General features: G+C 43.0%; 1 protein-coding gene across 1 annotated transcript; it reads right to left on the reverse strand.

The window, feature by feature from the left end:
- Nucleotides 1-6,640: 6,640 nt before the first annotated feature.
- Nucleotides 6,641-20,753, reverse strand: onecut3a (one cut homeobox 3a). The gene is made up of 2 exons (XM_028404189.1): nucleotides 19,724-20,753; nucleotides 6,641-6,933 (listed from the first exon to the last, which is right to left on the reverse strand). The coding sequence occupies exons 1-2, from the start codon at nucleotides 20,751-20,753 to the stop codon at nucleotides 6,641-6,643; spliced, it is 1,323 nt and encodes a 440-aa protein (XP_028259990.1).
- Between the last annotated feature and the right edge of the window lie 6,897 nt (nucleotides 20,754-27,650).

Raw genomic sequence — 27,650 nt, forward strand, 5'->3', positions numbered from 1 at the left:
AGAGTGAAACTAAAAGTCCTCCACAGGCTCTCCGGCTTCTGCAGTGGGAGGTGGGAAAAGAGGCTTTCTGATCAGGCGTGAGTGGGTTTATCCCTCGTTTCAGTGCGGTCGGTGGTGTGTGTGTGGGGGGAAAGGTTTGACGCTGGGGCATGTGTATGTGCATGTACTCTGTGTGTGTGTGTGTGTGTGTGTTTAAGTGCAATATGTGGAATGTCCACATGGCCGGTAAATCACAGGACCCGTAGAGCAGCCCAGAGAGCTAAACATTGTCTTCCAGGTTTGGCAGCCAGATTGTCATACCTCTGATTTCATCTTTGGTTTCAGCAAACACTCTCAAAAGGCAGACTCACCCTCTCCAGCATGTGCCTGTGTCTGTTTGTGTGTCTGTCTGTCTGTCCAAGTGCAATATAAGCCACCATCTCCAGACGACTTTGTAAACTTAAGTAAATACAATGTAAGTGTCTTTGCATTGATTGTGGCCCTTCCTTGGCGCTGGGGACAAAGACAGTCGAACATTGTAGTACAATGGAGCCATGAGTGGGGAGGATCAGTTTGCAAACATCAGCATGGACTCCATTTTGATGTCAGTGGCAGTTTGGGGCATTCGTGTAAAGCTATATGACATCAGTCTGGTGAAACATCGGGCGCTGTAGTGCTCTTCTCTCCTCCAGCCACTCTCTACCATACCCTTAGTGACTGGAGTTGCTCCGCCCTTTACTGGGCTCGTGGGATGAGTGGGTGGTTGGGAGGGTGAGAAGAAGGGTCATGGAGGTCAAAATGGTGAGTGGGAGTGTTTTAATGTGGAAGGGAAGGGAAGGTTGAGGGTTATACACTCTGACCCAGCAGCAACGATTAAGATTGGGGGGGCCAGGTGCTTGCATAGTTCTGTGTGCAAAAGCCACCAACCGGAGCCATTTTTTATTCCTCGCAGCTGGTTACATCATCATTAGATTAGCAGGAAATTGTGATTGTGGGATATGGGGAATATGGTCTTTGCACCAACCTTTTGTACTCCTGTGCAACACGTCATAGTGGCAGGAGGTGTGGGAAGTGATGGGGCATGAAGGTGTTTCATGTTGAGCTTGGGGTCAGATTTGGTCATGATGGTATGAGAGAGAGAGAGAGATGAATGTGAGAGGTGGGGTAGTCGTTTGGCAGTCGGGCACTACAGCTCGTCCTGATCCAGAGAGCCTCTTTTCCCGTGATTTTTATTTTACCATCCTCCCCTTCTTCCTCCCCACTGGCCTGCCCTCTCTCTACCTTTTTTCTTGTTTTGAAACTGATTGTCTTCTACCATCACAAAGACACTTGGTTCTGATTGATTAACAGGTAACAGAAGAGGGAGAGCACAGTGTGACTGGGGGTGTCTACATCAGTCTCATTGGCAACCTGTTCGGTCCCACAGTGAAATGATACACAGACATTATGCTGTTTGACAGTAAATGCTGAAGACATTTCAGGCTGGGTGTGAGCAGTTGCCACATGGTACTGCGGTTGGTCAGTCAGTAAGAAATGGTTTAAAATTTTTGCATGACAAATATTGCAACCCATAGCAAAGGAACATAAAATAGAAAACACTTTGTCTTCCACATAGGTACAAATGAACACATACACAGATTGAAGAAAAGCATGTAGACAGACATACAGGTATATTCAAGGCCGCTCAGGCCTGAGTGTGTCCCTCTGATTAACTCCAAGTAAACAGCCCGTCTTTGGAAAAGCAAGACACACTTTTCAGGACCCAAGTGAGGACCACAAGCTGAGGAATGAAAATTGAATGCTATTGATTGGGAGGAGAGGAGCTTGACCTCCCCCAGCACACACTGCCCCCTACTGTCTGGATTTATATACATCAAAGAAACATGGGGAAAGGGGGACGGGTTGCAACAACACATGCACACAACCAGTGAATCCAACAGTGACAGAAATTCTAAAAACAAGGACCCCTCCAACGCCTAAAACCCAAATCCTCCCACCCTTTTTCTTTTCTTTATCTTGATAACCAAAAATAACCCCCACCCCTTTCTCCACCCACTCCCAAGTCTTTCCATCCTCCTCCTCTGCCCACAAAATCACAGGTCATTCCTGTTGGTTTCTATACAGTTATACAATATCCATGCACAAAAGAAAAAAAGCGCACCTTCTTTTCAATAGGAGGTGCTGATCTTTAATATTCTAAGAACATTAGGAGCACTTGAACACACCCAGGAACCTTCAAAAGTAACTGTGAAACTTTTTTTTTGTTTTTTTCAGAGAAAAGACAACTTAAAGGCAGAAGAAAGCTAACAATGAATATAAGGTTATTCCTCCTTTGGTTTAACATCAAATTTTTTTTGGTTCAGAATTCAGCCAAAATGTTTTGTCATTATTTCCTCCTCCTTTTTTTTTCTTTGAATGTACCCGCTTGTGAGAGAGCTTGGAACTAAACATCCAAAGTTAGTAGCTCTCGCCCCACTCACTCTCTCTCTTTCTCTAATCTAGCCTTCTCTTCTGTCTCTTCTTTTCTCATGTAACCCTCCACAGAAACATTCACAATGTCTTTTCCTTTATGAAAACAGTAAGTACATGCCGTAGCAAAAACAAACGAGAGAACGTACGAGAAAAATAAGCAAACAAATAAAAGGAATTTAACAGTATAAAGCTTCAAGTCACAAGTTCCAAAACTAACTATCATAGTATCATAGTTTCATAATCATTGTTATCATTAGCAGTATTATTTTCAGTTTAAATTACATAAAGTTTACATGAAAGGTTTTTGAGGTATTTCAGAATTAATTGTCAACACATGCCTACCAAGTCTTAGCACTAGCCAGGGGGAGCAGTTGACTGGACAGACAAGGTGGAGGGAGGAGAGAGTTTGTGTCTATAAACTGTCAGTAAGTCTTCCACACTTTTCCCGTGCAGCCTCTGTGCTTGCACGCCGTGGAGAAAGAGAAAAAGAGAGAGACGTTTAGTGGTATATTTGACTACAGCCCTCTTAAATGCTTACAGCCTCAGCCTTTTTACCCCCTCTTTCTCTGTTACACAAAAATATCTCTGATGTGAGAAAGGTAAAGCGGCTGATGGTGTAAGCACACCGGGCAGAGCGCAAAAAGAAACAGTAGAAGAAACAGAGTGCTAGTAGAAGAGTACAGCAACAAAGACTCTGACAGATTAAGGAGCAACATATAATTTTGTTTCAAATAAATAGTGTATAGAAAATGTTTTATAGACTTTCTACATGATAAAGTGCTTGTATTCTAGTGTATCAAGATGGAAAGTCAATATGGGAGAAAATGCTGACACAGCCCCCACTGTGTCCCTCTCTTTGGCCCCCCCTTTCTGTCCATCCAATTATGGGTGCATTGTCTGTGTGAGTGCATGTTTGTAAATGGATGTGCAGCTATATGCATGCATCTGTGTGTGTGTGTGTGTGTGCGTCCAGTGCAGTCCCACCCGTGGTTGAAGGGAAAAGGCACTCAACTCTGTCTGCAAGGCAGCCACCTCCTCCTATGTGGCACGATGCAGTCTGACTGCGCTGTTAGTATGTTGGTATGTGTGATTGTGTAAAATGTGTGTGTCTGTGTCGTTTGAGCAAAGAGGGGGAGGACTCTCTTTATGTTTGGTTTGTGTCCCCCTAGGCAGTTTGTGACTGGTAGGCTGCAGTATCTTTGGTATTAGTGGCGGTTTCACAAACCACTCAGCTTAGTGAGGTAGCCACACTGGTTCTCACTACAAACAAATGTCATTTTGTCAACTTTAATACCTAGAGTTGAGTCTAGCTATTTACCTATGCTCACTGAAGTCAATTAAAATCACTCTTCCTTTGGCGACGTTAACTCACTGCTTACAGCAACGTGAAGTCAGTCACTCCCTCCTGTTCGACTCCTCTACTGTGACCATCTCTAATCTGCACCGCTAATCTGACTACATTGTTGGAAATGCTACAGTTGCATCTTAAGACCATACAATTAACTATTGAGTCCCAAGCCCACACCACCACCATCACAACACCACCCCCCCACCCTCCAATAGAACATACTGAGTCAGCCAGGACATTTGGAGGTCATGTTTTGTCATCCCCCAACCCCACTCGGTTTTTTTTTCTCAGGGGGCTGAAGTATCACAGTTCTGACATGAAATGCCAAAAGAGAGAAAGCGTCCATCATTTACTCTTCTCTTCAGCAGCTCCCTGTTTTTTTTCTCTTTCTCGTGGTAAATGTCTCCTTCCAGTCTATATTCACACAGAATGCAAAAAAATACGTCCTTCATTGGCCTCAGTCCTTGCATCCTTCTTTTTTTCCTTTTAAAAAGTCCTTCCTTTTTTGTTTTTGATTTATCAACAAGGTGCCTTACTTATGCACAACAGAGCACAATAGTAACAAGAAATAGAAACTTTGTGTCTATGGTACTAATTAAATACCCGCATCAATATAGAGAGAGGAATAGAGAAGGGGACAGGAGGGCAACAGGGTTAGAGGGACATAGGAGGTAGAGAACCAAAGATAGAATGAGATCTTCTGCTTCAAAATGTGTCCAGGTATGTGTTGGAGACATTTTAAGTTGTATTTTGTAACACATTTTTGTGATGTGTGGTATCTTTGTCATTTGAGGTTTTGGTTATTGTATACGCCTTAAAATCCGATTCTTTTTTTCATTTTTTTTACTAAAAAAGTATATTTTAATTCAGTTAAAAGCTGATTGTTGGTTGCTATGGTGCGCACACACACACTGCCCATCGTCAGTAAGGGGCGAGTGCATTGTATCTGTGTGTTTACCCTAGTACCATATTCTCTGACTCGCATTAAGGCAGTAAGCATTGGCACTAATTGTTGCAGCGTTTTAACAGCTGTGTGTAGTGGTTAGCTTTGGGTTAGCTACTGATAACCCTTGTGTGGGAATAACCAGGAGATTTGTTTTGAATCACATTTTTTTTTTTGCAAACAGATGAAATGGATGAGTGGAGAAAATTAACAGGCCTCCTAAATTAACCTGAAATGAAACCACCGCTGCACCTCTGATTTGTCTGTCTCAGTATGTGTTTCTGTTACATTTTACTCTGTTGTACTTTATTCTTTTGTCTATGTGTACATTTTCTCTTGATTTCTGTCAGATTTGGATTGCCTAAAATAAATCCCTGTCTTTTGCTAAATCCCTGCATTTTCAGCATTCAATTTTAACCATCCCCCTCCTCCTCCTCTTCGTCCTCCTCCTCCTCCGGCTTCACCAGTGCTGGTTGGATGAGGAACAACAATAGGATAATGGTTAGCTATTGATCTGCCTTCAAAGAGCTGTGAGGGCCTGAATGTGTTGTGCCATGACTTCTCCTCAGCATCTAGTGGCTCTTCCCTCCCTCTCCTCCGCTTTGAACCCCCCTTCACACTGCTGGGTACAGGTCTCTGGTATCAACAGCAGGGGGCACTGTTGTTCTGCTGGCACAGGCAGAATGGAGAGGATGGAGAGGTGTGCTGCTGCTGCTGCTGCTGCAGTAGTAGTAGTAGGCCTTTGTGTCCCCATTTCCACCGGGTTCAATGTGCTCCTCTTACATTCTGCTTTTCGTATGCAGCTGTAATGTAGTTGGCTGGATGCCCGAGCATGTTGTTGTCATCGTTTGGTTCTCAGTTATTGATTAGAGGAAAAGCTCCCAGCAGAACAAAGAGCATGTCCAGACATCCCAGCCGCCTCTCCTGTTGGTCAGAGAAACACAGACTCTGGGCTCAGGCTAAGAGTAACAATGACATGTCTCCCTACAGGCCTCCAACATCTGTGCAAAAAAATATAGAGCTGGGCCTGGAAGACCTGAGTATCTACTGCTGAGCGTCTTGAGTTTCACCTTCAGGAGGGGTCAAGGCCCCGCTCTCTCTGTCTGCATCGATTCATTTTTCAATTCATTAGTTTGCCGTATGATCAGGCTGAGCTGCTCTCTGAAATGGCTGGCCATCAGGGAATACCTTTGGCCGAGGAATGAAGGAGACTAGGAGGAGGAGGAGAGGGGAGGTAGAGGCGGAGAATTGGAAATCCTTGTTGTTTTTTTCATAGGCTGCGTTGTTTTCTTTATGATGGCCTTGTGTGTGTGTGTGTGTGTGTGTGTATGTGTGCGTGCAGGATGGGGTTCTGATAATAAGGCTATGTGCTGTTCTGTTGTCAGATTTATTGCCGTTCCTTCGCCCTTGTTGCTTCCGTGTGCAGGCGTAGAGGGGATGTGTGAGAGAGTAAGGAGGCAGACACAATGGAGGTGAGTTGAGAGAGGAAAAGAGCAGAATCAGTGGCTACTTGGATGGTGAGGGAGGAGGCCGGCAAGATGCAAATACCGTCCAATGAAAAAAAAAAAAACGTTAAATCTTTGGTGTCTCATTATGTTGTCAGATGCCATAAAAATGATTTCAAAAAAGACAGAATCAGTGATTGTCCTTGTGTGAGTAATGCAGAGTGGACCTGACTTCACAATTCACCTTTTTTAGATTATGCTTGTTTCAGGTGAAAGCTTGAAATTCTGACTGACAAAAAAGATGATTGCATGGCACAAAGGATTTTTTCTCCAGGCAGAGGACACATTCAGATGGTCCAGGCCAGGTAGGGGTGTTATACACAGATTTCACAGCCAGTTTCCTGTGCCGCCTGTTGTTCCAGCCTGGTTCCCTCTGAAGGCCCTCTCCTTCTCTCAAGCCTTGGAGAAAGTGGTGGCAGAAGTGCCCGGCTGTCCTGGGCTGGTACCATGGTCATCCTGCCAGCGGTCCACACAGCGGCGGCGTGCGTTCATGAAGAAGTTGCTGACGGTGCTGAGCTCCAGGCCAAGCTGCTGGGAGATGGTGATCTGCATTTCCTTGGATGGACGCTTGTTCTCCTTGAAGATGGCAATGAGTGTGCGGCGCTGCAGGTCAGTGAAGACCAGACGTTGTTTTTTGGGCGCTGTGTTGCGGTCCTTGTGTTGCTCCTGTTCTTTGCGCTTGCAGGCTTGGTGTGGATGGCAGCGGTGGGAGGGATTGGGATGAGAGTGGGAGGCAAAGAGGAGAAAGAAAACACAAAGCAAGGTAAATATACAAAGTTTTTTTGTTCTTCAAAACCCTAGAACAGAAACAGACGGTGGAGGGAAGTCAAGTAACTAAAAGTGTTATTAGCCAGTAGTTAAACACATAACACTAGTTTATACACCAGCAAAGATGCTACTGCTCCATCTCTATTGCCATATTAAAGTTGATTTAAAGCTAATCCATGCCTCCTGCCCAGTGGGAATATTCCTTCCATCCTGCAGAGTGCAGACAGGGAGCCAGCCTGCGGTGAGAGAAAGCTGGTGTGGGGAGGGAGTCGAGGAGGGGAGGGGTGGGACTGGCTGTTGCCTGCTAGCTGGAGACACCGCTGTTTGATTCAATATTAATGCAGTTTGAGTCGCAATGGGGGACTGAGTGACTGTTGCACAAAAGTAAGCATTTTGTGTTTGTGTGTCTGAAAATGAGAGATAGAGGAGGGGGCCGACGCAGAGAGAGAATAGGCTGGAGAGGCGAGAACAGAAAAGGTGCAGGAGTAAGACAAAGTGTGTGCATTTTTGTGTGTGTTCATAAGAACTGAGGAGAGGAGCTGAGAAGAGGGAGGAAGGGAGGGAGGGGCGGCGAGTGAAGGAGAAAGCGAGATATTGACCGACTTTGCTGTAGGAATTGGGGGGTTCTCTGTAGGGACTGAGGTCAGAATCCCCCCCAGCAGGTCTACAGTCTGCTACTTCAAACAGAGCCCAGTGGAGCCCACTCTATTGAGCTCTGAGAGGGTATTTATAACCCCCAACCCCCCCAAACACAAACACTCGAGAGGTGCTTGCACCGGCTGCTATGAGCCCCTTCCCATACACAGAGCAATTTTCAAAAGAAAACACACCGAGTGCACTCTTTTACGTTTGGGAGGGTGTCCGAGGGGTGATGGGGTTGTACACAGCGAACACAGAAATTAATAGTTAATAGAATGTTGTATTGTGGGTAACTGTGTTGTAACTCAAAGTACTTGTAGGAGACTGGTGGAAAGCAGCAAGACAGGTGGAGGGTAAAAGGCAGAAACGGCGCCCAGAGATGGTGTAGCAGGGGTTGTGTGTGTGCGAGTGTGTGTAAGTGTGTGGAAGGTTAAGGCACCACCTCTGCAGCCACATGTTCCCCTGCTGACTGAGGATCGAATCCTGCCAGAACAGACTGTGTGTCCCTCTCAGCTTCCCTACTGTCTCAATAAAATGAGAGCAAATTGGAGAGAGAAAGAGAGAGAAAGATGCCATCCCTGTGGGGTCTCCACCTGCTGCCGTTGCTATTGTCTGATACTTTCATACTCGCCTTCAGTAATGTCTCACTCTCACGCTATGTGTGTGTGTGTGTGATGCATTTAAGGACACATTTTTTTATGTTTTGTGTGTGTGTGTGTTTGTGGGGAGGTTGTGATTATGCTGAAGTGGCTGGAGCCAGGCAGTGGCGCTGTGTGTCTAATTACAGTGGAACAGAGCCCATTGATCAGCCATTGCAGTCCAATCTGTTTACTACAGATGTCTAACCTGCACACTTGTGCATCCATCATATTCATATTTCAACACTGCTGCTCTGTATAATCACACAAACACACACATGCTAATATACAAATTTGTCCAAAGACACGCTTGTAGGTACAGTGTGTATATCATCATATGTATTACTTTGATTTATTATAGGGGTAGTCATGGCGATGGGAAAGAGGAAGAGGAGGATGTAATTTTATGGTCTGGAGTTTAGCTGAAATTATTCACAGTGAGTTAATGCCACAAAATGAGCTGTTACAAGTCACCTGCACTCACTGAAATCTTAACAGCCTGCAGTGACGGGCTTTGTCTTTAATGAAAGGTCCTCTGAATGTAATGTAAGCCCTCAAACACTCATATCTTCTGCTGACATTAAGCTGCTACTGCAGGCCATGCTAAATGCCACCTGGTAAATCCAGGGATAAATACTGACAGGGCGCTTATGTGATGGATTTATTAGGAAATTGATCTATCTGGTCCACACCAAGGAAATGTTTATTATAAGTAGAGGCATACTCACTTCATGCTATTTTTTTATTTGTCACTTACATGGGAGTTTTTAGGCCACTGTTTAAAAAAGAAAGAAAAAGTTCTTGTTTGTAATTCTGGAAAAGTCAGACAATATTATTTAATTGAAGTTTAATCTACAATTATTAAAAAAAAAAAACAGAAAAAGGAAAAAATTACATTTTGGCCATGATGTGTTTTTGTTGTGACTTTTGACTTCTAGAATAATTTAAAGCCTGAGTTTAGAATAAAAAAATAAAATGAAAATCCAAATCATTATTTAATCTCTGGAACTATTTAAAGATAAAATCTGTAGTTTAATCCCCAAAATAAATCATTTTTTAGCCCTAATGTGTGACCAGATATATTGAAGGGCATGTATGGATTTTATATTTTTAAATGTAGTCAGCTGCAGTGAAAAGCCTAAGTGAATGCGACTTTTAGAAATCTCCATCTGTGTGAATCCTCTTCCACATATGGGTATTTGCACTGGATCACGGCAATGATCAGACAGAAGAAGAGCTCTCCTCATCAGAGACATGACGGCCCTGTGTGTGTGGAAGAGGATTCATTTCCCAGCAGGACAATAAGCCTTAACATTCATCCAGGCTCTGTAACACAGGCCTGTTTGAAGTCATGGAGCAGCTGCAGATGTGCGTGATGTGTTTATATCCGCACAGTCACCAGACCTGAATGAGCATCTGTGGCTGCACTGGCAAACAGAGAAGCTGAATCACACAGTCTCTGCAGTAGGAGAGGGCTGACATGATGAGTGTAACCGGGGTTATTGGAAAAGGTCAAACTACTTCCTGCAAAATGTTTGTTTTACAGATCAGCTATTCTCCTCATACTTTGGACATTTAATACTTGATTACTCATTTGCATTATTTGGTATGATATTTTTTAATATATTTAAACCCACTCCCCCCACATTTAGTACAATATTATTATCAGTAGATTTATTACTATTAAAGTCTATGTGGTTTTCCCATGTTTATACAGCTTCCAGTTGGACTGAGCACCTGCACCTCTTCCTGTTTGTCCACACCTGTCAGCTTGTACAGGTATGACTTAAACACACACACACACACACACACACACACACGTTAATGTTGATTTGGGATGTTTTTAAATTGAACATTGATACTAAAATGTGTATTTACTTCTTTTAAAGAAGAAAACCTTTAGTTGTGTTTGTATGGGCTTCTGTTCACATGGTGTATTTACAGACAGTAAAAGCAACATCAATAGCTACTAGTGTCTAGTGGAAAGAGGAATCTTCCAAAATCTATGAATGGATTTGTTTTTAAGTGGTCCAGGCATCAAAGCTTGGGAACCTGACTGCGGGCTTGTGTTTATAATTACAATATGTGTGTATATTTTCTCACCAGTGCATAAAACTTGAAAAAGTAAGACAAAAAAACTGATCAATCTCACTAATAATTCGCCTATTTTGTACGAGAGGCTCAGGAGGAGTGTTTCTTCCTTATTATGCCTCCACAGCCAGCTGACGCAGTCCTATAGCTCCTCTCTCTGCATCTTTCCACCGGATAGTCACGTCCTGCCGCCTCATCGACCGCCTGCTTTGTGCCATTTCGGTCGGCAGGTGTCGCTCTCGTCGTGGCCCCGGTTGCACGGGGCAGCATAGTGCGCTGCCTTTGCTACAGGCGCTGGATTTAGTAATCAATATCGATCGATCGGTGAGGAAGGGGGCCCTGATTACTGAACCAAGCTCGGCGTAGAAAAGAAAAAAAATCGATCATTGCAGCTTTTAGAGCTACAGTAGGCACCGAGCAGAGAGACGGACATAAACTCATGTACAAAGAGCAGAAATCCTGGTTCGGTGGTGAGTGTGTGTGTGTGTCTGTGTGTTTGTTTCAGCTACACACCCTGTTGATATACGACCGCAGAGAAATGTGCTTTCTATAACAGGATATATGGAGCTGACCTACTTTGAGTGGATCCCACAAAGACTGATTAACAAATACGTGTGTGGACACAAAATGTTTTCATCCTATTAATTAAAATCATTTTCCCATGTACGTCCGTTTAAACGCCTCCTATGCGGCCACGCACATCTGTAATGAGCGGGGTTTTTTTTCATCCTTTTACGCGCGGATGAAATCAGTCCAACTTTTGGCCCATTTCTTTTCCCACTGATGACATTAATATTCTTTGCTTCACGACAAACCAAGCGAGGTTAAGAGAAAGGCCCTGGGTGTTCAATATCGATCGATAGATTCGTGAATAATTCGTGTGTGAAATTCACTTCGTCCAATTAATTATGCCTCGGAGGGGGGAGTGGGCCTGGAGAGGAGAGATTCATGAGGGGGCTGTGATGATGATCCAGCTTTCTCTGCTGCTGCTGCTGCTGTTAGAAGCAGGCAGGAAAAGAAAATCATCATCACCTGTTTGTGTTTCCTGTGTGATGCTGAACAGCCTTCAGTAGGCCTCCTCTGCAGACCATCTTCAGCATTAATCATTTATTGATCATCACTGCCCTTCCTGCTCATAATGAGAAAGTCAAACCGCCTAATATTGCGCCTATAGTGTTTTATGAAACCATGATTACACATCTGCATATCCCTGCTTGAGGTCTTCTAAAGCTGCTCTCCCCCTCAGTTGGGAATCCAATCCTGGAGCCCTGTTTGTGATCCAGAGGTCTTCTGCTGATTTAATTAATTTACCAATAAACATGTTTACCTGTTACGGTTCGACGCTCACACACACACACACACACACACACGGTGCAACCCTTTTACGATTGGAAGGCACTGTGTAGCCTGTGCTTGTAAACTGCGATTGGACAATTTGATGTTTAGGCTTCAGATTATTTATTAAATAACGTCTGTGCTGTTTTGCATGGGCTGTTGCCCCCTGAAGATTGATATATGTGCGCTCGGCCCGCTCTGCATACTGTGGCATTTGGCTGCAGGGCAGTGCCAAGCTCTCGCTCTCTCTCTCTCTTTCTGTCTCTCTCGCCAGGCCCAAACACTTCCAGCTCAATACTCCTTAATGTAATGAGTGAGAATTGGTGTTAATATACTGATAAAGCGGCACAATTTGTTTGTTTGCCTTCTCCTGCGACTCAGCTGCGAGGCATTTCTTCTCCAGCACTTCAATAACACTTAACATGAACTCACTCACACCTTCTTCACTCACACGACCACCTTTTACATTTTTATCCAACAAAAAATCACCAACAGATCATTTTATGTGCAACAAAATGCACCTTTATAAAACATTGGTTTGTTCAGCTCTGCGTTCATCCCAACGTGTTATTAGCAACTCAGCGGCGAAGAAGCTAAGAAATTGCACAGTGCTAAGAAAATTCAATAATCAGCCCAGGCTGCTGCGCGTGATGATCACGCTCCTTATGAGGGTTTAGATAATTAAATGCACTCAGCCATTTAAGCACATGATGGAGGGACTGAAATTCAGCCTACATTATAATTTTTTGCAAGTTTAATAGGAGCTCCTGGTCCGCATGCACCACTTATGTGTGTGAGTGGCTCCATTGTTAGAGTGATACTCTTATCTGTGATTATCATTGATTTTATTCATAATTGCTTTGGCCGGTTATGCGTGATAGCGGTAATGATCGTGATGATGATGGTGATGATGATTATTTTGAACAGACAGGGAGGTCTTGCTGTTTCTTTACCACAAACAACAGGTGTGTGTGTGTTTCTGTGATTTACTGAGGCGTCAGCATTTTCTTTGAGAAATTATTGAATATTGATGGATTAAATTCTGCTCAAAAATCAATTAATAAAAAATTTTAGGTTAAATAATTTAGTTAAAATTCAGTTCGTAAACTTTGTATTAATCCACAATAAAGGGAAAAAATTATGTTTTTAGTTTGCTATTTGTAGCAACAATCAATAATTGGGATTTCTTTGGATCTGCAGCTTTAACGTGTCTCTGATCAGGCGCATATACAGAGGTCATTTACAGTTTGCCCTCTTTTCGATATTTACACCTGTTGTGAGGAGCTTTGATGTTATTTAAAGGTGTGATCCACTTTTTTTCACCAAACTCCTGAAACGTTGTGCCGGCGCTGAGCTGTCACTTCTCTGCTAATTTCTTATTTGTCGCAGGAGGATCATCGCACTGATCCGCAGTCAGATGATACCATTTACTCTACACGGGGATGCACAGACAGGTTTTCAATTTGCAGCCTTTTATTTTAAAGATTCAATACCCTCCTCAATCAAAATTATACTTGGCTAATTGCATTTATTTGATCCCCAGTGCAAAAATACAACAACAAAAAACCCTGCACCAGATAACACCAATTGTTTTCAATTTTATATTTTTTTTTCATAACTGCAGTGTTTATTCAAGCATTGATTTGTCGCCATAAAAACACTGTAGATTTAAGGCATCTAAAGGGTTAATTATATATATATATATATATATATATATATATATATATATATATATATATATATATATATATATATATATATATATATATATATATGTATCTTATTTAGATTTTTTATGCTCCCACACTTGTAATTCATTTTCTGTGCAACAACATAACCATTAAACATCTGCAGTAATATACTGCTACAACAAATATAATAATATAATAATACTATTTATTATTATTATTTATTATTTATTATTAATAATAATAATAATCGTTAATTTAATCCACATTTTTTAAGAAAACACACACAGTGTTTTGTTAATTGGACAAACAGGGTTTTCATTTCGTCTCAGTAAAGCGACAAATTAACCAAATTATTAATTTTAGAAAAACCCGAAGAGCCAGTTCGTTATATTTAATAACTTGTAACACAAAGGCTCTATGGGCTGACATCGATTCATTCATCAATTGATTTCACAGTCATTTTGTTCCTTTGTTGATCTGTGTGGGGTTGCCCAACCGGAGTTTCGGGTTGCATCTGTGGGTACGATAAGGTGTGTGTGTGTGTGTGTGTGTGTGTGTGTGTGTGTGTGTGTGTGTGTGTGTGTGTGTTGCGGTTTTGTTGTGATCGACCCTGTAGAGAGACTTACAGAGGCTCCATACAAACCATCTGTAGGCTCTTCTCTCAGGACAGACTTGTCAGCAGGAGAGTTTCTGGATGATTTCAGCTCAGTTTAATTCTTCATTTGTGCTAAAAAATTGTTTTTATTTTTTTTCATGTCAATCAAAAAGCAATCTGCAAATGAATACGGTATTACATTCAGAGGTTTATTTGTGTTTGTAAATTCAAGCATGTATCAGCATCTGTGAGCAAACCTGAGGCTTTAACATGCTGTTAAGTTACTTCTTGCTTATACAGTGATCATCTGTTTACCCACTGCCTCTCTTCTCTTTAATTGCGTGGACAATGTCCTTGCCTTGTGTTCTTAGCCTGCGCATTAAACAAGCCATTATCGGCCCTTTAATAACCGATGGCCTGTCAGGGCGTCAGATAAGCAGGGAGTGTGTGGAATCACTGCTGCTTCAACGCCGCGTGGACACTGATTTATCGCCACTACTGGATTTTTAAAAAAAAGTAATCTGTTACATCTGTGATATCAAAATATCAGCCAGTCGCAGTTTTGGATAAATCTGGTTTTTGGGGGGGTGTACGGGGGAGGGGCAACCCCCCGTTACATAACAGCAGGCTGGACTGAACTCCCATCGACACAATGCTGATGTGGTCTGGTCAACATTTTAATTGCACAACAGCCTGTTCTTTGGCTGTTATGTAAACCTGCACAGATTGTGGCGGGTCAAACACAACCCTCATTCCCAAATCTTTGTGTGCAGCTATTTGGCTTCAAAGTGCAAATAATGAGATTTCATTATGATTATCTTAGATTTGAGGCTTTGTGTGTGTGTTTGTTTTTCCTTTTTGGCTGGGATATCGTGAACGCGCGCAGTGCCATTAACCCTTTGATGCTAGCCGCGTGCATTGCGTTGACTCTGCCAGCAATTTGATTTAAAGGTCATTCTCTCCTATCGATCCGGTTTGGCGAGGGGGCGACGGAGTAGCGTAGGAATTGATCATCTAAAATAGAAAAGACGGTATTCAGACTGTACAGAGTCCAGACCTCCACTGCATTTATAATTGCGAACCACGTACCCCGTGTGAATTGGAAAGTGTGTGCGCTATCAGAGAAATGGACGAGGGTGTGGAGGGGAGACAGTGCAGCTCCTGCCTCAGACTAATCTGATTTCTATTAAAATTACATTATTTTGAATAATAAGGTCGACGTGGTCAGAGCAGTGTGTGCAGGCTCAGTGTGGGTGGGATGTATAATGAGCGAAGAGAGGTTAAACGAGTGTGAACTTTAAGTCGTCTCATGCTGCTAATCCTCAGTCTATCACAGAAACGGAAAAAGGGGAAACCACTAAACCTCTCAGATTTTCAATTCAGCGTTTGACAGTTTTGGCCAGCACAGAGGTGCGCAACGAGCGGGCCAGAGTGTGAGAGTGCTGTGTTTTTAAAGGTGAGCTGTTAATGGGAGAAAAGGTGTTGCATGGTGGAGATGGAGGGGAGAGGGACGGGAGGGAAGAGGAGAGAGAGGGGAGAGAGAGAGGGGGTTGCATGGCTGCATGGCGCAGCTCCAGAGATGGAAAGGAGAGGCCGGGGAATGGAAATCGATACAGATTCAGGGCTCGCCAGATCGGCCTTAACAATGTGGCGCAGACGCACTCTATATCCAGATCACATAGGCTACATACAGGAGAGGAGAAACGAGCAGGCGACACGTATGCAGCTTGGAGCTGTGGGTGCTGCAGCAGCCATGCATTGGTGTGTTAAAATGTGCAGCTGTGGCCCACCACAACACAATTGAACATTTTAGCTTTTCCCATAAGTGTCTTACTGTTCTAATATTAATCAGACATGAGAATAGCATATTTAAAAAATGAATTAACTTTGCCCACGCAGGGCCACAGATAATGATGCAAGACACGAAGTGACATTTCATCTGCTGTGAGCCACACTGAACCCGCGGATTTAAACAAAAATAGCCTCGAGGCATAACCTCAAGAAAATGTCTGTTGCTCTCCCACCAGGGGATTGCAAAAGGCGATGCTTGTACACGCGTGTGTCTCAGTAGCCTACTTACAGCACACGTTGCTGTGCTTAACGAACAACGAGGCTCTGAAACCACAGCCGCACTGTTTACTCCCCTATCTTCCTCTCATACATCAATTATTAAAGTACCAATCGATCATTTCGCAGGCCGGCATCAAGCCATCTCTTCATGAAGAAAAGAAATCCTGTTTTAGACTATCCCGCATCAATCACATCTGCCCAATTAAACCTATTATCGTGTCTTATTAGCCCACAAAAAATCCATGTATAAGTTTCTGTCACAATATTTTGTTGAGTATCCTAAAGAGAAGAGAGACCATTCCTGCAGCTCCCCCCCAAAAAAGAGTCTAGAGATTTAAATGGAAACCCCGGTGGGGCTTTGAGCTGGACTTGAAAGTAGGATGCAGGACGGTGTGATTGACGTGATTGTGGATTGTAATATTGATCGATGGGTGGGAGCTGTTGGATGAAATAATGGTGTTTAGGGCCTACAAGAATGCTATTAAGTCCACTTCAACCACCTTGAACTGTCCTTAAAAACACACACAAAGATCAGCGTGGATATTTCAGCACTCCGGACAGCGCCTCAGAATGACCTGGAGGAGAATGGGTCTTATAATGAAGGCTTTGTAGAGATAGATAGACAGATTTAACCTTCTTTTTATGGCATGCCAGTGGATAAGAACACCATTTTCTATTATTTAGGGTTTCTGTCATAATTCTGAATCTCTTTTGAAAACGGATGGTTAATAAATTTACCTTGGAGAACGGCTAGGCAGGGGAAAGGGCGCAGTGTTGGGGGTGTGGGGGTGGGTGTTCGGTGGGGATATTGTTCCAGGATTAGGCCTGTGTAAACTGCGTGTAGTCCATTGAAACATGAATAGAGGCCTCCCACCCTCATCCTCAACAATGTTTTTCCTCCGTGTCCTGTGGGTCTTGACCTGCACCACCCTGGCACGTGCTCCGGCCATTCAGATGGTAATGAACTCACTGCGCTTTTTTTCTTTGCTTTTTTTTAAAAAAGATAGCAGGACCTCAGCGTGCCAGAGCACTTCACCACTGTCCAGTGGAAAAAAAGCACACATCTGGCACCAAAGAGAAAACAGGAGTCTCATTTCCAGCATTTGTCTGGAGAGGCGTGAACATTACCCGGATGTACTAAATCCCAAATCAGCCTATGGTCGTGAGTATGTTGCACAAAGGCAAAAGGAATTAACACAAAGCAAAATTATTATTTATTTTTTTTTACAACAGCTGTCCCCTTTCCCAACCTTTTTTCCGGCTCCCGCCTTCCCCTCCCCTCTGCTCCGGGGGAGAGACCAATGGGAGAGAGTGCTGAGGCGGGATAATTGATAGATGCACTGGCTATCCTTATCGATCAGGGCTGTATTGACCCGACCAAATACATTGAGATGGAGTGTGGAATTCAACACAGATGCAAAGACGAATTGTTTTCATCGTTAATGCCTCCCAAACCTCACTTTGCCCGCGTCTCTTTTCTTACTTATGCAGCTTTACAATGAAGCTGCCTGTTTATCCAGCAGCCTCTGATACGTGTACTTAAAGATGCTCTGAATATATAAAAAGCCTCCGTGTTTACTCGGTGTGGGTGTTATGGCTCTGCATACAATAGTTGGAAAAGCCTGTTTGTCTTCGCCCTGAGATGTTAAGCGTGAAGGACATACACAATCCCCTCAAACGGCCCTATATCTCTGCTCTGTTTTTCCTTTCAGTATTGTCGTGTGTGTGTGTGTGTGTGTGTGTGTGTGTGCAGACACTGGCATTTTCGCATTAGCTAAGCAGGGCAGCTGCATTGATTTGTGTGACTGTGATGAATTTGGAATAGTAATTTGAATTTATTGATTGATGTGGCCGAGCGAGTATGGCCCAGCCTCACTTTCAGCATCACATCCCCCCAACTCCCACTCCCTGCCCACATGCGGACCGAGGATAATTGTGATTTTAAATGCAATAAGTAAAATGTTGCTCTCCGCATTTACATACAAGTCATTTGTCATTTCGCCCAACCGGATTTTCCCTAGGATCCACTGTGGCAGCAGGTTAATGCAGAGTGGACGCCACAGACTTGAAATCTGCCGTTTCCAAACAGAAAGATTAAGAGATTTATAACACGGAACCATCACTTTTATTCTGCAGGTGCGCGCAAACTGCACTCATCTGGTCCGTCTTGGGCCTGAACACATTAAAGATATGCAGCAGGTGTGCACTGCACAGGCCTGTGCCACTCCAGCACGTCCTTTGATTTTTTTTTTTTTTTATCCGGGTGCCTAGTGTGGAAGATATAAAACCCCACAGCCCAATTAGCTTTAACAGCAGTGGCACTTAAAGAGACAATTGTGGAGTGTTTAAATCTTTATTTACCAGAACCCCACTAAATACGCAAAGGAACAATTTACATGCCATTAAGTGCTTTTCAATAGGGCATTGACTGGAACTAAAATATGCCACTATATCTGCTTAATTGAACTGTTCTCTGAAATACGACACAGGGGCACTGATTGACGTTTGGAAGCGCAGCACGTCTAAACAGGGCCTTTACACAAACATCGATGAGAGGGGACCTCTCACTCACATCTCTGTTTTAACCCCACTGTGGTATTTTCATTTATGTCCCGTTAATCAGGTTGCAAGTGTTAAAGGGTTTAAAAAGGGGGGCGGAGATGTGTGTTCAAATCACAGCCTTTAGTGTGATCATCTTTGCGCAATAAAAATCGAAACGATGGATCAAAGAGACGAACGGTTCAGGAAGCCAAAATGGTGACACAAAGAGTGTGTATTGTTACAGAGAACATGCAGAGATTCGCATAACTTCACAAATCACAATAAAACAAAAATATTTCAGCTGATGAAGCAGGCCTTAAATCTCATTTGGAGTCGAGATGTCCCGGACTGCCGAGAGGGCAACACAGGCCAGAGAAAGACGCATCTGTTTGTGTCTTTCAGATCCAAATCGATCATTTATCAGTGTGCTACTCTGAAAGGGGACGCCTGGACCTGAAATATTGATCCATAGGAGGTCATGCTCCTCCGGCTCTTTGGCCAGGCCTCAGACGATCCTTGTTTGTGGCGACGCAGTTATTGGACAGGAAAAGGTGCCAAACTATTAGAGTTTAAAGTTTGTTTGATGCATAAAACTGCCTATTTGAGTTGCACTGGTATCAAAGCTTAAGTCTACTTTATCTTTAAAGTTATAGCTGCAAGATGTAATCAATTTCACAGCCTGCTTTGATTTCCTTTGTTTGGCCTTTCTGTTTGTGTGTGTGTGTGAGAGAGAGAGAGACAGAGGGTGAGACAGTGAGAGGGATGGATGTAACCTCATTGTATCCGTGCGTAAAAGTGTTATATGTGCGTAAAACCAAACAGGTCTGCGCAGAAGGCAGACTGCACCTGGTCAGTCTCTTCTCCTTTGTTTATCACACCTGAAAGGGTGCACTGCACATGTTTATACTATTGTGGATTGTAGCATCAATCAAAATATAGATCCCCCCCCAACATTTAACACCCCAACTGTCGTGATGAAGTTTTACTCGATACCATCGACTAATAACTTCTAGTAATGTCTGTTTGAGCAGCTATTGACAGTCTCGCCACATTGACTTCTAATTGATCCCTCCACATCACTCAAGTTGGGAGCTGTCTCCTCACTCACCTGCAAGCCTGAGCGCTGACATCCGCTGGAACTCGGGCTCCTGGAGCCACTTCCACATCCTCCTGAACGTCTCCCGACCAGACTTGAGTTTACTCCACGGTTTAGGGTTCCGCAGCAGGTCAGACAGAGTTCCCTGGGACCGGCACAAGATCCTCTGAGCAAAGATGGCCTGGGGGATGCTGTAGCGCTTGAGCTCTGCTGTTATTCGCTGTGCCACCTCCTTGGTATTTATCTCCTCCACCTGCCCTGACCCAGCTCCCTGCCCGCCTCCCACCACCGTCTGCCTGTCCCGGTCTGACAGCATGGACCCGTTTGCCTGAGAGTGCGGATGGCTATGATGGTGTATGCCGTTCAAGGATGTCATGAGGCCGCCCCCGAGACCCCGGGCCAGGTGCTCCTCGCCCCGGGACAGCATGGCTGCGTGGGACTCGAAGCCCCCCGAGGAGAGCATCTTGTCGTTAGAGAGGTGAGCTCCGGGACCGTATGCGCTCAGAGTCTGCTGGGAGCTGTGCAAAGACCCGATACCGTTAGACAGAGGGGACAGGGGCTGCCCCATGCCGGACATGTCTTTGGGGTAGTGGCCATAGAGGTTACTCATAGAGGCGAGGCTTCGGTCGTCCCTCATCAGGGTGAAGCTGCCGCTGACGTTCCCAGCTGCGAGTCTCTGGTGCGCCGGATGATGGTGAGCATGTGGGTGTGGATGGTGAAATTTCTCCGAGACGGTGGATATGGGGGGCAGGTGCTGCAGCGGCGTCAGCGTGGTATAGGTGCTGCTCAGGCTCATCCCGGAGTCACACGACATGGTCATTGCCGGATGCAGGGGGCCAGACAAAGCGTGGTCTGTGCGGTAGTCCCCTGCTCCCTCCAGTATTGAGGCCATGCTGGACACCATGGCTGACCGTCCGTGCGACACCAAGTTCCGATGCGACGCCGACGACTGGCGCGCGTGTGGGGAGTTCATTAAGTCGCTCGTTTGATGGGAGTGAGATACGCCGTGCAGGTTTCCAATGTTTTCCATTGTAAGCTCCATCGTTGAAAGGATCTTTATTTCCACCCCTCTCGCCACTCTCTCGCTCTCTCCCTCGCTTCTCGCTCTCCCTCTCCCACTGTCGCTCTATCTCTCACTCCTTTCCAATAAATTTTGAACGATTTCAAAGCCAAGCCATTGATTGTAGTTGCCTCTCTGCAGTCAATCCAGCATGGTTTTAAAAGATCGCGTCCCGGGCGCCACACAAACTGCGCCGCAAACCTCTGCTCAGTGCGTGAAGGTGTCTGCGCCTGCCTGGATTTCTCTCGCTCTTGAGCACCTTCTACTATACCCAAAGCGCTGCTCCGCTCGCTGTGTGTATATTGACGTGGCCGCGCTGATGTTGAGATGAGACCGAGCCTCGTGCGCATGTGCGCGCCCCCTTTCTGTATCCTCGCACTCGCGCACTCAGTCTGGGGCTGATCTGACGTCACTGCCCCCCCATGTCATGGGTTGTTGTTGGAAACTAAAGCTCGAATTCCTCAAAAAGATTGCATTAGAAGCTTCAGATAAAACACAGAACTGCAGTCCTTTGCTTCGTGTGCAACATTTGCACTCAGATGGATAAGAGGGACATGCTCCCTGTTTTCTCTGATAAAACCTTTGACACGGCGCCAGCCACACATGTGATGACTCTGTTGAAGGTTAAATATTAATTGACATGTGTCACACCAGGCCACGAGTGTAATGAGAAAATGAGATGTTGAAGAAGAGGTCATTTTTATTTTTCTACCCATATGCTGATGCATCATTTTTGGTATCTGGGTTTCTTTGTTTTGTTTTGTTTTGACGTAGAATAAGCAGCTATTTAAGAATCTAAATGTTAGAATTATAACTTCAGATGGTGTTCATGACCTTTGACACCTTTCAGTTTCAACCAGTTTCCCCATGCAATTACATTTACATAAAATCAGAGAAGTAAACTTTCAGATGTTTCTGTCCAGTGAAGCTTGATAGTAACAACTTTGTCTTACAAGTTACTTTTTCTTTCCTCCAGCCAATGTAACCGAAAGAAGCTGTGGAGTTTTTATTTCATCATAGCCTCGAGGCTTTGACCCCTTTGCCTCTTTGCTCCTCGTATACTCGGGCTATGAAAATCAAAACTCACATAAAACTCGTTCATAATGCTTCATGCCTTTGCAAACTTTGCGCGTGAAACTTGCTGCTCGCTCATGTCAATCCAGTTCAGCAATCCATCAATGTCAAAGTACGTATGGATCAGGAGTAAGCATCGATAGGTTGGTGCCTGGCTGCAGGAACCCGCAGTATGGAGAGGCGCGTTAAGATCGCGGGATTGGATTGTGTTAAAAAAAATGAGGGCGAAAGAATAGGTCGTTTTGGGTGGAAAGTTAAGAATAAATAAGTTGTCAAATAGTTTAAACGTCTAGTACAGTGTATTTTATGACATGTTTCTCCTCCTACGCGCGATCCTGCACCATACTGTCAATATTCAGTAAGATAAACTTGTATTCGCCATACAGCCTGAAATTATGCATAATGCTGCAAAATGTAATGTTATTATTTTATGTTATTATCAACAAAATTATCATCAATCTCCAGTCACTGTACCTGATCAATCTGATACATACAATATTAGGCCTGTACATTCTCTGTGTATACACACAGTGTATAGGGTGCTGACAAAAGTGTAGCAAACACAACATTAACACCTCTCCTGACGCTTAGTGTCTTTTAACACGCCATGGAGTGTGTGATGACTGTGTGTGTGTGTGTGTGTGTGTGTGCTGTAACTCTGTAGGTCATTAGTTCCTCTGTAAACTATGTGAACACTGTTACCCAGTGAGAAACCTTGGCATTTACACCGATGTTATGTAAAATGAGCCCATTAGGATTTCGACCCGAAGCTAGAAAAAATAGTCTAACAATACAGGAAGTGGCATCACCAATCATTTGCAAATTACGTAAAAATAATTTCCCTGACCAGTGTTTACCAACTTGTTAGGTCACGGCCATCCATAACTGCACTGATGAATTGTGATATCAGCATCCTTGGCACACAAAGAATGACCCTAAGAAAAGTGTGTCTTTGCTGATTGCCAACGGGGGATGGTGGCTTTTTGGCTTGTGCCATCAGGAGAACAGCAGTGTCCGCTTGGGTTAATGTCCCTGTATTGATCCCAGAAACCACTGCTATCGAAAATGAATTACCGAAGCCCGCACAGCAGCGAATCCGTCATCTGTGCTCAGCCAGCCGGCCAGAGCAGCTTATTGGTCGCGGTGGTGATGGATGTTAACTTTCATTGCTGGCTCCTTGCTCCTAATTCACCAGGGTTTACAACCCAAAACAACGAGCTGAAAGTTTTATACTTTCACCAAGAAACTTCATAACAGAACCTCACCTCGGTGTCTTCCTTTAATTCTATTTGGCTCCGTGAGCAGATAGAAACAGCAAGGCCGGGGTCAGCGGGGCGTGGGGAACTGGTCAGATCTCTTTCCGCATTTCTAATCAATCAGTGTTGTTTTCTTCTCTTTTATGCAGCTTGATCAAATCGTTCACACATGCAAGCCAAAATAAAACTTAAATGCAAAGTAAATCCAGCCATTCCCTACACACCCCCCCACCCCCACCCCAATAAAAATCTATGCATTCGCCTAGAGCCCAGTTTTAATTTGTATTTTAATGTACTGTTTTCGAATACTTAAATAAGCATATCCTATGGCAAATACAATATGAAATATTAACTGTGTCAATATCTGCGGTGTGACTGGGGCGATGCCGCAGAGACCCGGTGATTTATTTCATATTAATAACAGCGGGCGAGGCGGTGGCCTCAGCACAACGTTGGCATCGACTTTACACACACACACACACACACACACAGAGGGTACACTGACTGTGCAGCAATCTTTGTGTTTGTAATTTCCTTGTCATCAAATCTCATTGCAGTGGGTTCTCATGATTTGCTTCATGTTTTCAAGTTACTGCAGGAGTCTTTAATGAGGCACAGAGCATTTTGTTTTAATCTTTAAGCATTGCTGTCGTTTGCTGATCAACTAATCAATGCCGAACCCGGAGCTTCGCTCAATGTATTTCTGAAGGATCAATAGTGCCAAAAACTACATTCCTCTAAAATGGCTTATATAAGATGTATCCTGTGTGTGTGAAACCTGTTTCAACTTTAATTCCTGGATTTTAAAATGTAATTTATATATTGCCAGACGATTATTATTATTATTATTATTATTATTATTATTATTATTATTATTATTATTATTATTATTATTATTATTATTATTATTATTATTAATATTATTATGTAAACGTGTTTAATATACAGGAATATTTATGTATTTTCCTCTTGTGATGTAACGTATTTAACTGTATATGAGTGTGTCCGTGTAGCAGGGGTTTTATTTGGCCAGCTCTCCTGTAGGCTTGTCTATTTTCCTAGGAATCACTCGATAGAGACAGACTAATCTTTTCATGACTTCTTGAATGACTCCGTGGCTGATGCATCACGCTTAATGTATTCTAAAGTATATTTACTTGAATCTGGCTATTGGCAAAAGTTAAGTAGCAGTGTTTAGTAATGTCGCATTGATCAGGCCTTTGAGCAAGTCAGCGGGACGGGGCGCTGCTGCTCTCATCCACACACACACACACACACACTTTGGCCTTCCTATAGGCAAAACTCACAACATCTGTCTTATTTGCCTATGGCCCTACTTTGAGTAAATATCTTCCTCTGTGTGTGTGTCTGTGTGTGAGGCAGATTCACACGACTAAAGGTCTTAAATCTATAAATATGCTCATAAACAATTCACAAAAATTATAAAACTCGTTATTCACCAGTTATTTTGCAGAGCAGAAAGCATTTTATTTTCCTGCTTTTAGTTGATGTTTTTGGCCAGACATTTGAACCCAGCCATTTTCTCCACTCACCTTTAACTTCAGCATTTCCCCTGCAAAGTTTCAATAGGCTACAGGCCAAATCGATGTGTACCTAGCATTGTGAATGTTCCATGTTTGTCCTGTTAAATCTTTAAACGGGAGCCTACTGTTAAACAGTTTGTCTCACAGTCAGAGCTCTGCAGACGAATTTAAAAGCAAAATAAAAACAGACTCACTTGCACAATGAATCGCTGTGTTTGTGAAGCGTTTGCCTGCAGTGTGTTAAGGAATTAGTGTGTTGCCATAGATTATTATTTAGGGACATTTGCATTTGAAAGAGCCCAGCAATAGAGGGCCATGGTGATCAATAGCCCTGGTGCCTTATTGATCTATCCGCAGTCCGATCGATTGGCAGAAAGAATTGGACGCACTGCTCCTGGTTTCACTATGAAAAAAAAATAAAACATGAAATTATTTAGAAACTGGGACGCCTTTATGAGGCAGGCCTGTGTGTGTAACCGCTCTGAAAATCAAAACAACAGGTGCCAAAGCAGGCCTGGCATGTCAGCCCGGTTACCAATCAATAATCAATATGGTAACATGTTTCTTGTTTCATGTTTCATGTTTTTTTTTATCATTAGTTTTATTCCTCATATCATTTAATACACACTCATAATAAATTATTTATTAAATTGTGTTTTTAAAGAAACAAAAACGCAAGAAAAAACAGATGACAGGTGCCCCAGCTTTTATTTTGTAGGTTTCTTGTCATAAATGGCACTTCCTGTAGTTTACTTGTTAATTAATAAAAAAAAAAACCTCTGAGCTCAATTATCTGTCATTTCATCAAATTCACAAAAGGACAAATGTGTTCAAACACAGGCTCCCTGAGCGTCTTTGTCGTGTAATTTATTTGGAAAAGAAACGCAATCTGAAACAATAACCAAATGAAAAATATACATTTTGTCACGAAGGTCATTGAAGCCCTGCAGATTTATTTTGATTCTGACAAGCTGTTAGCAAAATAACCATCAGTCAGGTGTGTTCACATGATGTCACTGCAATCAATAGAGCTACTAATCACAAACACATTCAATAGGCTATCGATCCGATCGGGCTGAATTACTAGAATTTTATATACGGATTAAACTTTTTCTCTGCTCATATCAGCTGCTGCCGAGGCCACAACGTGACACACGGAGAGATGGAGGCTCGAAGTAAAAAATAATAAAATAAATAACAGAATTTACACCTTGTAAAATCTGCTTTACGTTGATTAAAATGTATATGTACCTACAGCATTATGATAAATTAGTTATTATAGAGTTATTATAAATTAAATAAAATAATTTCATTTTGTGACCACAAATCATTTAAAGTTTAAAAAAATAAATAAATAGAAACAATGTGAGAAATTAAATAATTAAATGAATCAACACAAACAAGTCACATTATTTTGAGTGTGTGTGTGTGTGCGCGTGTGTGACTCTTGTGTAGCTCACACTGGTGGGTGTGGTGTGTGCTCTTTGTAACTATAGTTTTTATAGAATGGCAAACTCTTAATTTTTGCTCTTATACGTGTTGCTTTAATGTGTATGTGACGTAGTCATATATTTTGTAGTTTTACATATATGTTCTGTAGCACCAGACAGACAAGTTTGACTGAGCCTCCAGTTATACTGACACATGCAAATTAAGTGAATTGACTCTTCTGTTTACAATCCGTCTGCCTTTAAGTGCAGTATAACTGTGAGCTATAGGCATGGTGTGAGTGTGTGTGAGGCTGTTGTATACAAACTCACAGTGTCCATACATGTCTATAATTTTGAATCCTACACGTGTGCTCGTTTAGATTTTTACTCAGACTCTGGATTTGGAGCGATCATGATCTGTAATGTGGTTGCATAAATAAAAAAATCTCTGCATAGCTTATAAGCCTATAGGCTGAGATGTCTATACATTTACTCTGCTTCATAGATTGCAGATTAGAATGATTATAGATTGTAATGTGCATGCATTATCTCACAAGCTGGTTAAGAGCATTATTCATTGTTCTTCTCCCACTGCCCTCCTTCTTTTAAACCACACAGCTTTTTCCCCTCTTAAGCACTGCTAACGCTGGATTTATTAGGCTTAAAGAATAGCCTACACATCTTCCTCAAAGGGGATCAGACATTAAGTGTAGATCAAAAGGATAAGGTCTTAAAAACAGAACAATGCTTCTCTTCACAACACTTTTTTCCTTATTCCCCCTATGCATGTTAATTCAGGGAATCTACCCAGACTGCTTTACATTTAAAATTACACTCGTGCATCCATTCACAATCACATTTCCCATAGACTGAGGGCTGCCGGGACTTCTTGTTGTGATAATTCTGCTTTAAAATATAGATGTTTTGATTAGGAATAATGTGAATTTTTGTGGTTAATTTGTCCTACATGGCTGTGGATGCCTTACAAAGCTGCAAAATGTTGTTTTTTTATAAGCCAAAATTTGCCACTGGAAGTTTTTTCTTTCACTTTTTTTCCTGTCTGTTTTTGTGGAGACAGAAACGAGGAGGCGTAGATAAATTTAAAGTGCAGGCTCACTCCGCTGTGTTTTCACAGAGACGGCTTGCTGTATGAAACAGTGACACAGCTTCAGGGAAAGTGATGGACCGCTTGGTTGGATTCAGATATACACAAAACACACAACCGGTGACCTACTACTCATCCTGGCTCCAGCATCAAACAACTGCAGCACATGTTTTATTTTGGTGAAACATTTCTCGGCATTTTTTTGTTGTCTTGTAAATCTTTTTTTATATTCATCAGCCAAGTTGTAAAAACACACACACTCACACAGGCACACACACAGAGACACACACACAGTATGAAAGGGAAATATGTATCAGTCAGAATAAATGTGGAAACAAGTACAATTGGCTTTTGCTTAACCTCCTCCACCACCAACCACCCACCTACCCATACATGTGCCCCCCCCCCCCCCCCCACACTCCACCCACCCACCCCCTACCCCACACACACACTGACTGCCTCTCCTCCAC

Source organism: Parambassis ranga, chromosome 4 (genome assembly GCF_900634625.1).
Source record: "Parambassis ranga chromosome 4, fParRan2.1, whole genome shotgun sequence".
In the NCBI taxonomy this organism is placed as follows: Eukaryota; Metazoa; Chordata; class Actinopteri; family Ambassidae; genus Parambassis; species Parambassis ranga.